Source organism: Desmodus rotundus, chromosome 4 (assembly GCF_022682495.2).
Source record: "Desmodus rotundus isolate HL8 chromosome 4, HLdesRot8A.1, whole genome shotgun sequence".
NCBI classification, from domain to species: domain Eukaryota; kingdom Metazoa; phylum Chordata; class Mammalia; order Chiroptera; family Phyllostomidae; genus Desmodus; species Desmodus rotundus.
In genome coordinates, this window is record NC_071390.1 from 48,094,763 (window position 1) to 48,108,550 (window position 13,788).

The 13,788-nt window shown below is 34.5% G+C and overlaps 1 protein-coding gene across 1 annotated transcript; it reads left to right on the plus strand.

Moving 5' to 3' along the window:
• Window positions 1-479: 479 nt before the first annotated feature.
• On the plus strand, window positions 480-8,308 carry CCAR1 (cell division cycle and apoptosis regulator 1; the record flags this gene model as incomplete). Its single annotated transcript, XM_053923370.1, is given in 8 exon segments — window positions 480-719; window positions 1,094-1,205; window positions 4,581-4,663; window positions 4,997-5,143; window positions 5,801-5,921; window positions 6,010-6,195; window positions 6,635-6,840; window positions 7,956-8,308. Coding segments are annotated over 8 exon segments (1,155 nt in total), but the record flags the coding sequence as incomplete, so codon positions are not given.
• Window positions 8,309-13,788: the final 5,480 nt, after the last annotated feature.

The window sequence follows — 13,788 nt, forward strand, 5'->3', positions numbered from 1 at the left end:
TACTCTTAATTCCCTCACCTATTCAGAATTTTGAATTGGTTTCCCTTGCCTGGTGTGCTCTTCAATAGATGGCATTCCCCTGCCATTTTCAAGTCATTTTTCAAAATGTCACCTGTTCAGAGATGCGTTCTCTGGTTATAGTCTTCTTAGTCCCTGTGCTTTCATCCTACTTATAATTTCATCCTGTCTTCTTATAATTTGATGTTGATTTTGATTATTCCATGCTTTTCCCCACTATATACCATTAGTTCATGTGAGTTGGGATTTTGTTCTGCTTTCTTCACACCACACCCCCAATATCTAGAACAGTCACTAGTGCGCAGTAGGCATTTCATAAAAACTTGTTGAGCCAATGAATAAAGTACATTTATGATGAAGATTAATTGTATAAGGTAGTGAGAATTCTTGTATTGACAGTTATTTGATAAGTTATTCTGGGTCTTTTTCAATATTTCTATTAAAGTTGTCATTTTTTATAGGTTTCATTGTTTGCAGAACTTTTCAATGAAATGCTTCAAAGAGATTTTGGTGTCAGAATATACAAGTCATTATTATCTCTTCCTGAGAAAGAGGACAAAAAAGAAAAGGAGAAGAAAAGCAAAAAAGATGAGAGAAAAGATAAAAAGGAAGAAAGAGATGATGAAGTTGATGAGCCAAAGCCCAAACTGAGAAAATCAGGCGATGACAAAGATAAAAAAGAAGATAGAGACGAAAGGAAGGTCTGTAATCAGAAGTTTTCGATTAGTCTTTTTGAGTGTAACAAATGATAATGAATTCCATCAGAATAGTGAAACATAAAGGCAAATAAAAGGTTATAGTGTAGTAGAAATTTAAGTCTTTGAATTAAGCCTATTTAAACATCTGTAACTAGTTTTATAGTACTTTATTCTTTTTGTTTAGTTTAAGCCTCACAGCCTGATGGTTTGATTTACATATATTGCGAATGGCAGTTTATCCTTAAAGTGTAATGTTGTAAGAAATTTATAATGTGATTCTATTTCAAGTAAATTTTGTGGCTTTAAAATTTGGGGTGAGGGGCTAACTCAATATTTGGTGAGAGGTCTTACTAATTTTAAGGTATTTTAAATTACAGAAAGAAGATAAAAGAAAAGATGATTCTAAAGATGATGATGAAACTGAAGAAGATAATAATCAAGATGAATATGATCCAATGGAAGCAGAAGAGGCTGAGGATGAAGATGATGGTATGATTCAAATTTTACTTACTTTACATTTTTTATTTGATGACTTTATCATTGAACTCTTTTAATTTTTTTTTTACAATAGAAACACTTTATTGAAAAAATGTTTACATTAAGTAGTTGTATTTTTAGATGAGAAAATCATGACACTTGTTAGTTTTTTTAAGATTTTGTTTGTTTATTTTTAGAGGGAAGGGAAGGGGGGGGAGAAACATCAATGTGTGGTTGCCTCTCATGTGCCCCCTCCTGGGGATCCAGCCTGCAACCCAGGCATGTGCCCTGACTGGGAATCGAACCGGTGACCCTTCGGTTAGCAGGCACAAGCTCAATCCACTGAGCCACACCATCCAGGGCAAGATGTGTATTTTTGACTATCATATGTCCCGGATATAATTAACATTTGAACTTGAGGAAACAAATTTCCCTGAACATGGTGCTTAAACTGTGTCATAAATAAATTCTCTTGTTTCATAGAATATATTGCTTTTTTATATTCATATAAGGACATACATGCTTATTGATTTGGGGAGGGAAAGAGTGGGGGAGAGATACATTGATAGAGAGAAACAGTGATGGGTTGCCCCTTGACTGTGCCCAGACTGAGGACTGAACCCACAACCCAGGCATGTGCCCTGAGTGAGAATTGAACCCATGATAGTGCTCCAATCAGCTACCTGGCCAGGGCACTTTTCTATTTTTTTTGGAGAGGGGAGGGTTGGTTAACAGTTTGACATTGCCAATACATACCACAAAACTCACCCATTTTAACTATACAACTTAATGATTTTTAGTAACTATATAATTATGAAACCATCACCACAATCCAGCTTTCTATTTGCCTATTTCCTTTTATAAATTAAAACTTCATTGAGATAAAGTTTACATACCATACAATACACCCACTTAAAAATTTACAACTTAGTGGTTTTCAATATTTACTCAATTATACAACCATTACTATAATCAATGTTACAACTTTTTCATTACTTCAAAAAGAAACCCCCTACTCATTAATAGTCACTCCCATTTCTCCACAATCTCTAAAGCCCTAGGTTTTCTCTCTCTTTTATTCTAGACATTAAGTAGAATCATAGAATATGTGACTTTATTTACTTTTTTTGTAACTGGCTTCTTTTCTCTCAACATAATGTTACCGAGGGTCATGCGTGTTTTACCATGTATATTCTTTAAATACAAAGTTTTCTCTGTATTGTTACTGTTCAAATACAATATCTTACCTAAAGCAGTCTTTCCCAGAGTGTCCCATGGTATTAACAGATATTAAGGTTAATAAAGCATGTTGAAGCAAAATAAGTTTGGGGGACTTTGGTTAAGAAAAATTATGCATGTTTCACCACAGATTTTCTTAGCTGTTTATGTACTTTGTGGATGTTCAGAAAGGGAATATAGTGTGAAATATTTATGAATATCTTTTTTAAGATTTTTTTCATTTTTAGACAGAGAGGAAGGGAGGGAGAGAAACATCAATGTGTGGTTGCCCCTCACGTGCCCCCCACTGGGGGTCCTGGCCCACAACCCAGGCATGTGCCCTCAGAGGGAATTGAACCTGCAACCCTTTGGTTCTCAGGCCAGTGCTCAATCCACTGAGCCACACTAGCCAGGGCTATTTATGAATATCTTTGTAGCATCTTAAGGACTATTTAACCTCTAGTGTTTACTGTATCTTCTAATGTATTTTATCAATAAACTTGTTTTCTGCTCTTTTTGGTGCAAAATTTCTCTTGAAAATTTTTCAATAGATCATTAAATAACCAAGGCTATTTAGTTTTTAAATATGGTTTGTGAAAGAATGATGTATTAGTTTACTAGGTCTGTCGTTTAAACTACTTCAGACTTGGTGGCTTAAACAATGGAAATTTATTGTCTTAGCTCTGTTGGCTAAAGGTCTGAGATCAAGGAGTCACTGAGGTTGGTTCCTTCGGAGAACTATGAAGAGAGAATCTGTTCCAGGAAGCTCTCCTTGGCTTGTAGGTGGCATCTTTTGTGTCCAAATTCCCCTTTCTATAAAGATACCAGTCATATGTCCTCGGATGAGGACCAAAAAAAAAAAAAAAGACACCAGTCATTGGATTAGAGCTCATCCTAGTGACCTTTTAACTTGATTGCCTCTGTGTAGACCCTCTTCTAATGAGGTAACATTCAGAGGTATTGGGGGTCAGGACTTCAAAATATGAACTTTAGGGGCTACATTTCAACCCTGAGATTATTTCTTAGTATTAATTCTCTAACAAGCTGGTAAAAGTGACATGAGGGTGATGGCTGAGGTCTTAGAGAACTGTGCAACCTAGAGATAGGGAAGAGAAAGAAGTTTACTTTTTTTCCAGTACCTTCTTATGAATTTTGAAATTTGCACAAGTTGCATTATATTTTTTTAAATTAATAACAAAAGGTAGTATTCTCATCTAGAAAATAAAGTGAGTGTCATGCCTTGACTGGTGTGGCTCAGTTGGTCGGGTGCTACCCCTCAAAGCAGGGGGTCGGCAGTTGGGTCACATTGGGGCACATGTGGAGGTAGCCAACAGATGTTTCTCTCCCTCTCTCCTTCCCTTCCCCTCTCTCTAAAAATAAATAAGATCTTTAGTAAAACAAAAGTTATGGTCATGACTTCAACTGCTCAAGTATACGTTTTGGTATTTGAATTTTATTAAGACTATTTACTAGAGTACAAATTTCAAGTCATATCTTCCACGTTACAGATTCACCTATTTTTTTTTTAGAAAAATTTATCCAAGTTTTCACCTTTTATCACAGAATCATATGTTAGCATTAGTATATCTGGAACATCTGGATGTTAACACTATTAGGCCTTCATTATCTTAAGAATATCTCAGTATCTTGAATGTAATATTATTTTGCAATAATTTATTTGTAGTCAGTTTTACTGTGTTGACTGTTTTTAGCTTTTGGAAAATATACTTTGTCTTGTTTAAATTTGTGTAACAGTTTTCAATTTTATGTATTAAGTTCACGTTTTGAACTGTGTCATCCAGATATTTATAAAATTAAGTTCTTTATTTGGTTCAATAAAATCAGTTTTTTCCTTCCCATTAGTCTCTTTATAAAATTCTTCTTTTTATTCTTTATAAGTGTTTCTTACAAAATGCAAACTTTTTATTCATATATTTATTCGTTGCTAATGTCTTTTTTAATTTGATTTATTGGGGTGACATTGGTTAATAAAATTGTAGATTTCAGGGGTACAATTCTATAATACATCATCTATATATTGTGTGTTCACCACCCCTTTTGCTAATTTGTTTTGAAACTGATCAGTAATAGAAAAGTATTTTTGGTCTCTGTTGTAGTTGAAAATCTGTATTAATAAGTTTTTTGCTGCTGCTATTATTTCTTTTATAGATCGGGACGAAGAAGAAATAAACAAACGAGATGACAAAAGAGATATCAACAGGTACTGCAAGGAGAGGCCCTCTAAAGATAAGGTATTTATTGTACACTGTATTCTTTATAATGTGATCATTCCATTTCTTACATAATCCAGACTTCTTTTTAAGCATAACACAGTCATCAAGTTTATTGGTCCTTGTGTACCAATATTACCACTCAGGGCAAAATTCTGATATTTTGATATTTGTGGTTATGTCAGATAATCAGTATGTCTAACTCCTTTCTCCCATACACATAAACCAGATCAACTTATTTGAACTAAGGTGAGGTAAAGGTCTTTTCCAGTTTTTGCTATTGTATGGACACAGTCTCAATTTCTCACTTTTCAGGGATAAAAATATATACTGTATCTTCTACATTTTGTTTAGGAAAAAGAAAAGACTCAGATGATCACGATTAACAGGGATCTCTTAATGGCATTTGTTTATTTTGATCAAAGCCATTGTGGTTACCTTCTTGAAAAGGATTTGGAAGAAATACTTTATACTCTTGGACTACATCTTTCTCGGGCTCAGGTAATCTTGTGAATATTTAAAATGAAAGCCATTTTTAAGTATTTTATTAATCTCTTGTACATACAGTATAATCTCTTTAGTACATATAGTATATATGTACTAAATATAATAGGAATACAGTCAAGCACTTCTGAAATGTGTAAAGTAAAAAAGTTGAAAGTCCCCTCTCTTTCTCTAGTTCCCATGCAGTATGAATGAAATCATTTGATATATATTGATAGACAACTTTTTTCATTTAACAATCTATCGTGGGTGTCCTACCCTGAAAACAGAGGCCCACTTCATTATTTTTCTGACTACTTAGTATTACAGGGTGTATATGTATCGTAATTGCCTTAACTAGTCCCAATTGCTGGCTGGTTTTCCATTTTTTAGAATTGTAAACTATGCTGTAATAAACATCTTTGTACATCTACTCTGTGTTAGTGTTCATATCAGTGTTAGATTTTTTTTTAACAAACGTCTCAAATGATAATCTGGACTCAGGTTTATAGGGAAGACAGTTCCAAGGTTGAGTGCTCTGAGTGGGAGTGCATACCTATGAATACAGATGCCACTGGTGTTTACTATATGTGAAGATTAGAACATAGTTTTTGTTCTAACGGAGTCAAAAACTTATTTCATTTTTAAAATTTGTTTAATTTACTTGTATAACAGGTAAAGAAGCTTCTTAATAAAGTAGTACTCCGTGAATCTTGCTTTTACCGGAAATTAACAGATACCTCAAAAGATGAAGAAAACCATGAGGAGTCTGAAGCACTACAAGAAGATATGCTAGGTTTGAGTATATTATTTTAAGAATGTGCCATTATATAATTGTGTTATCAATTAAAGGAAAATAAAATATGGTATGTTTTATATCATAGGAAACAGGTTGTTACTTCCAACACCAACAGTAAAACAGGAACCCAAGGATGTGGAAGAAAATGTTGGCCTTATTGTGTATAATGGTGCGATGGTAGATGTAGGAAGCCTGTTGCAAAAATTGGAAAAGAGTGAAAAAGTAAGAGCTGAAGTAGAGCAGAAGCTACAATTACTAGAAGAAAAAACTGGTAAGGAAGAGAATTGGATATATCAGTACTTCTAACACCTTGTTGGACAATACATATGTGTGTATTTACACATACCTGTACATATATGCATAGTCATACCATTTGTTTTAGTCTAGGCCATATAATGTAACTTTACTTTTGACCATTTATGTTAAAGGTTAGAAATCACTTAGCTTTATAAGAATTAATCGTAGACCTTCACGTGTATTCTCAGGTTTGTTTTTTTCTGTTGCATCCTTTTAATCCTTAGTTTTGACCAGTTTCTGCTACTCTGTCTAGTCTATACAATCATCTAAAAATGGAACCTGGATTTAGAAGTAATACATAGGTAAAACTTAAGTGAGTATTTCAGTGTGCTTTGTAACTGTTGAAATTGACATTTACGGCCATTTTGAGGAATTAAATATGCTTTTTTTTTTTTCTTTTTTTTTTTTAATAGATGAAGATGAAAAAACCATATTAAATTTGGAGAATTCCAACAAAAGTCTCTCTGGTGAACTCAGAGAAGTTAAAAAGGACCTTAGTCAGTTACAAGAAAACTTAAAGATTTCAGAAAACATGAATTTGCAATTTGAAAACCAACTGAATAAGACAATCAGAAACTTATCCACAGTGATGGATGAAATCCACACTGTTCTCAAAAAGGTCAGCAGTTTTGTAGATTTCATAATTTCTTTCAACATTTTTATAATTTATTTTAATTTTTAAGTCCATTTCTGGTAATTTAGTGTTTTTAAGGTCTTAGTGGTTTTTTAGGAGCAAATAATTGTAATATTCTTCCCTTCATCAGACTGTTCCAAAGCAATTCCAAACATACTATGTTTTTATAGAACTTAGTTGGGCCCTGGCTGGTGTAGCTCAGTGGATTGAGCACAAGCTGTGAATCAAAGGGTCACCAGTTCGATTCCCAGTCAGGGCACATGGCTGGATTGCAGGCCAGGTCCCCAGTGGGGGCCACCTGAGAGGCCACCATACAGTGATGTTTCTCTCCCTCTCTTTCTCCCTCCCTTCCCCTCTCTCTAAAAATAAATAAATAAAACCTTTTTTTAAAAAAAAGAAGTCAGGATATCAGCATAGTTTATGTGTACAGACTCTTTTTTTTCTTTTTACAGAACAGTTTTGTTTTTTTTTTAATCCTTACCCAAGGATATTTTGTATATTGATTTTAGGGAGAGAGCAAGGGAGAAACATCAGTATGAAAGGTGAACCTCAGTTGGTTGCCTCCTGTCCCACACATAGTCCCATATGCACTGTGACGGGATCAAACCTGCAGCCTTTTGATTATAGAACAACGCTCCAACCAACTGAGCCCACCCAGCCAGGGCACCATTCACTCCTTTTTGAAACCCATTTACTGTTAACAGCGCAGGGTTAAGAAACTCTTTGGCCCTCAAAAAATTTATTTGTTAGTATTGTTACTAAAAAAGAATCTAGTAACTCAATGCCGTTGTAAACTAATCTCCCTAACTGAGAGATCTTCCACAATCTTACCTTTCAGAACAAGAAGAAAAATACACAGTACAGGGATTTCGCTAATCTTATCCCTGAGAACCTCTAATTTCTCAGGGTTCAGATGGCTTTCTCAAATAGTAGAAGCCATTCTGCTTAGAATTGAAAGATGTGTTTCATAGTTGCCCCCAGGGTCGATTTTCCATAGATAGGAAAGTGGAGTATCTCTGTTTACTAATGTTGATTATTTTTTTATAGTTACATTTAAGAGCATTTAATAAAATACACTTTTCCTTGTCTATATTTTACAGGATAATGTGAAGAGTGACGATAAAGATCAGAAATCCAAGGAGAATGGTGCAAGTGTATGATGATACATGTATTGATGAGGAATGCTGTTAAATAATGTAATATAAAAAATCATGATACAAGATGTTTGAAAGTGATGCATGTTTGATTTTAGTAGTATAAATGTCTGTTAGTTCAAATGATGTATAAAGTTTTATGAATGTGAGAGTCTCTGCTTTTGAAAATTGCTTGTAATTCCTGGCATTCAAATTATTAAACACTCCTTGAGTGAGATAATTTTGCATTGCAAAATGTTTTAGGATGAACTTTGTTATAGTTTTAACCCCAATAAAGTTCATCTATTTAATTGACAGAAGTATTTAATTACTAAATGTCTTTTATTAAAACGCCTAGAAAATTGTAGTAATTTTATTTATTTAATTATTAGGGTTTTTAAATTTTTTTTTTTAGTATTTTAAGATTTCAGTATAGCAAGATTTCATGCTATCATAAAATAGCATGCTGCTTAAATTTTGCAAGTGTTATGAATGTCATAAAAATATTCATTTAAAGTTCAAGTCATCCAAAGGACAGTCATCAAGAACTAAGAAGGCATTGACAATTACCATTGATATTATATATGTGAGGCTTTAAATAGAGCTAATAGTTCTGATATTAATGATACTGCTTTCAGTGAATTGCTCTATTTTCTAAGAATAACATCTATATTACTTACAATTTGGAGGGGATTTTGGCAGTATATATCAAGTGTACAGTTTAGTACCAAGCCAGTAGATGTCAGTATGATGCCTTAAGTTAAGCCTTGTTTAATTAAAAATAATATTTTTATTAGTCTGTGTACTTCCTTCAGAATTCTACTGGACACATAAGAGTTGATTAGCTATTGAGTGCAAAGGGTAGGAAATGCAGTATACTGTTAAATAGTGGTTCTCAACAGGAGATGAATTTGTCCCCAGAGGACTCTTAGTGTAGTGTCTTAAGACATTTCTACTTGTCACAACTGCATGAGTGCTATTGGCATGTAGTTGGCAGAGGTCAAGGATGTCGTTAAACATCCTACATTGCATTGGAGAGCCCCCTACAACAATGATTTATATCCAAGCCCAAAATGTCATTAGTACCCAGGTTGAGAAACTGATTTAAAGTAGTATTGGGTTAAGTGATATGTCTTTGAGTTGCTGTTTTCTGGTCTTACGGTTTTTTGAACATCTCTGAAGTACAGATCCATAATTTACAATTATTTTCTCCATTTTTAAAGGAGGATGAAATATTATGGTTATTTGGAGATAAACTTTTTAACTAAAATCTTGCAGATAAACTTTTAAGTAAAAAACAGCAAAGAATATAGTTCTTCAATAGAGTATTTTTTATTTCAATAAATGAGAAAAATAATTATAAAGTCCACCTGTCAGACTCATTTTTCCCAGAGATTAAATTTAAATCAGAATAATACTGGGAGAATGGAGAAAAAACATAAATCTTTTCATTACATTATTTCTTGGAGGTAAATTTCTAAGCTAGGGAAAAAAGCAAGTTACATATAGAAAATTTGGTGTTAGAGAAAATGAGGAAAAGAGAACTTGTTTTTGCCTTTTTTAATTGTTTTGAATATTCAGAAGTAAAAATGCAGCCTATTCTCTAATTATAGTTTATTCTCTCATTTAACATTAATAACCTAGTCAAAAAACTTAATCATACAACAAAGTAGTCTGTAAGATTTAATTTTATTTTGCCATCATTTTTATGTTCTCAATGCCTGTTTTTGCATTTCTAGTACTTGGTTCATAGTCATTGTAGGACAGTTGAAATTTAAGAATTTAATATTTCTGAATTTTGCTTAAGTCCTGGAAAATGACTCTTCAGAATCATAACAACACAAAAAATACTTTTTAAAGAGAATTGCAGTGACACTTAGACTTTGCTTATGTATACTTTTCACTCCTCTCACAATGTTCAGTAATAACCAAACTCATACTTTTAAATATTTTACCTGGTCTGATCTCCTAACCACAACCTGCTACTACTTGGAATCAGAGGTGACTAATAATGGGTTTATGAATCAGAGTTTATTCAGATGCTATAGGATTCTTCTCCAGCTTGCTTAAGTGTGTGTGCCGCTTTAAAATGATTTGAGGTTCCCTCGTCTTTCATCCTAACAATCCTAAAATCTCGAATGAATGGATAGTTTTACTGATGAAGAAAATGAGAATCTTACTCCCATTATAAAATTCAAGTAGCAAAAGAGTGCTGGTTCTTGGGTATTAGCTGTCCTAATAGAGGAGGGAACTTCCTGCTTCTACTTCTGTTGCGAAATTGATAATGAACCATTACAAGAGACAATGGGACTGCTTGGATTACTAGAAATAATCCCAACATATTTTAGAGAAGCAAAGATTAGGCCAAAGCCTCTGAAAATAGTTATCAAAGCAAAACAATTTAAAAAAAAAATTGAATGCAGTCCAAAGAATTGATGTTATAAGATATAAAATGTATTCCGTAAACAAGATGCTAGAAATGATCCAAGGGGGAAAGTTCATCAGAGTCAGAAATAACCACTCACTGACACTTAATACACTTGGAAAATCTCAAAGGTGATTTTGGTATTATTCTAATAACATCTGATTTTGGATGACACCAGATTTCATAGGCTTACAGAGTATTTTTATATAATTAACTTCAATGTATATTAACAATTTGAACAAATTATGTTTTGAGGAATTCCACAATCACAGGGATTTTCACTACTTCCTTTTTTATGTGTTTTAGTAGAGTGAAATGTAAATAATTTAGTTGTCAATTCTTTGGAAAACATCGTCTCAGTATAAGTGTAATGTATAAAACCAAAGAAACATGTAAAACCTCTCACCTGGATGGGCTAGAGTAGGTGGGACAGATTAGCTGATGCCCTTCTCCTCTGCCTTCTCCGTATACCCTGAGAATTGCAGAAACACTGAGTGTGTTACTGTGTAGCTGCACCTCGCCTCTGCACCAGTGCAAGACTTGCATAGACCATCCCATCAGTTGTGTACCCCTAGGTATTTTCTCTTTAATTCTGTAGAGTGGCCAGGATATGTAATTGTGCCTTTGCTAAGGGTCAGAACTTTGGAGATTTTTGCCGAAGGTGGACTCAGGAGGAATGACACTTGAAGTTGTGCTTATATTTTTTTGACAAATTTTAATGTCCATTTTCAGCAGCAGTAGAGACTTACGAACTTGGACACAGGACCAAAGACCATGACAATCCCAAGAGTCTCAGCTTTCAGGCACCTTCTCTGTGCTTCAGTTGAAGAACAAATACCGAGTGCCTTACTCCTGTGGAGCACAGTATTAGCTAAGATCAAGGGAAGGAACAGCAGGGATTTCTGCCACAATGACAGTATAATTGTATTGTGCCTTAATACAGAGATGGTCACTTCTTTCTGGTAAGAAAGATGGTATTTATATAAAAAGCAAAAAAAAAAGTTTAGAAACATAATTTTCTGCTAAAGAAAGGAATTTGGAATGTGTTAAACATGGATGAGTTTGCTTATTAGAACATGGACAAAACTTACAAATGCATTAATGAGTCTACCCATGGATATCCATGCCCACAAGGCACCAAAGAATTTGATGAAAACAGGTAATGCTACTTGTATATAGCAAACAGTAAAGACACCCTCTTTAGGTACCTACAGAAAATGGTTGACAATCTCAGCAGGAAAGGAATAGTATCTTCAGTGGGTTGGTTGGGTCCAGGCTAGTCTTTGTGAATTCTCTCTGATCCAGGTAGTAATTGACCCTTGAGAGGCTACTCAGAGCCTGAATTCCCTTGGCTACTTCAATCTTTACTGACTAGAATTCATAAAAAGTACTACAGTGGGGGCTCGAGATTCATTTTTAAGATTTGGCATGATACTGAAGGGCCCTCATAGCACCCTGGCAGTTGTATGCATAGTGTAGATGGAACACTCCTTCCCTGCTTCCTTCGATGTGGCCTTCCTAGCCCAGAATGCTCCTATTTCATTGGACCTTTGCAAGTCCACAAGTTAACTCTGAGGTAGCATTGTGGATCATAAATAACCCTGGATGGCTTTTCATCGTCAGAAGCCATGTTTTGGGTTGACCAAAAAGTTCATTTGGTTTTTTTCGTAAGATGGCTCTAGTAGTGCTTAGTTATCTTCAACTTCATTTGAAACAATTTTGTTAGGTTGTATTGTGACAGCTGTCCTATCAGCGTCTGTTTTAAAAAAAAAAATCAAAATTGGCGAATTTTTGTGTGGCCATTTTAATATTGAAGGTGGAAAAAACACACAACATTTTTGGCACATTCTTGATTATTTCAAGAAAGGTAAAAACGCAACTGAAATACAAAAAAAAGATTTGTGCAGTGTATGGAGAAGGTGCTGTAACTGATTGGTCGTGTCAAAAGTGGGTTGAGAAGTTTCAAGCTAGAGATTTCTTCCTGGACCATGTTCCATGGTTGGGTAGGCCAACTGAAATAGATAGCCATCAAATCGAGACATTACTTGAGAGCAATCAGCATTACACCACGAAGGAGATAGCCGACATACTCAAAATATCCAAATCAATAAAGTTTTTGGTGAAAATGAAAAATACGTCTTTTATTTTACAGAAAAAACTTTATAGGCTTGTTGGCTAACCCAATAGATTTGCTCCTAGTGATGTGAAGTAGGTACAAAAGCTTATATTGATTATAGGCAAGGATTGGAGTGAACAACAGTAATCTGAGGCGCCATGAAAGGCTCCTCTGTAGGACACACCCTGCAACACGCGTCCTGGTTTAACTGCGATGCAGTTGCCGTGTCTCTGGGTTCCAGGAGAGGAATTTGTTCGGCTACAAGTTTGTATTCCGATTGTTTTGGAGTTAATTAAAATTAATATTTAAGAATATTTTTACAAATTGTTTTTGTTATATGAAGCTTAGTGGAATGATAAGATTTTTTCAAGAATCATTAGACGTTTCACCACTTTTATTTTTTATTAATAAAGCAGGTGATATTTAGGCCATAATTCATTGTCTAAACTGGGAACCTTGAGAGAAGAGGATGGTGCCGAGAATAATTACATCAGGACACATTATATCAAGTGTAAAACCAGGATGTCTAAGGCAAACTGTTTATTGTCTACTTTTATTCACCTTGTGGGGAAAATTGACCTGCTTTTGGTGTTCACTAGTTTAAAAACAAGCCTCAGGTTTGTATACAAGTAAAGATTAAGTCACAAAGTACTTTAGACTATAAATTATATACTTAGTTCTTACGTACGTAAAAGATACATTACACACGTAGGATAAGGTACTTAAGTCACTGAGTCAGGTCCTTATCTCAGCCCATTAGTGATGGAGTCTGAATGTGATCATTACGTGTAAACTGAGGCAGTGGCTCTTAAGTAGCATGCATCAGAATCACCTGGGGTGCTTGTTAAAGTACTGATTGGGCACCAGAATTGCTGATTGAAGCCGGGTAGAGCCCAGGGATTTACGTTTCCAACAAGTTCCAGGTACTGACTAATGCTGCTGTTCTAGGTTAACTTAGAGAACCTCCGGTCTAATGTATAACACGCAGAGCAGGGAATTCCCTCCTTGACATGTGATATAAAAATAAAAACCCTCCAAGAAAAGCAGCAGTTGCCTTGGAAATATTTTGAGCAACTAGGGCTTTTTCTTTAGGAGTAAATTACTACATTAAGTAAATTTAAGTATAAACTATTATTTGTTGAATGAATGAATGCAAGTCCAGGAACCTGTAGGATAGTCACTTTGAAAAGCTACTTTAAGATACATAGTTTCTTCATGGGAAGGGTCATAACTGCTCAAGCAACTGAATTAAGCTGAGA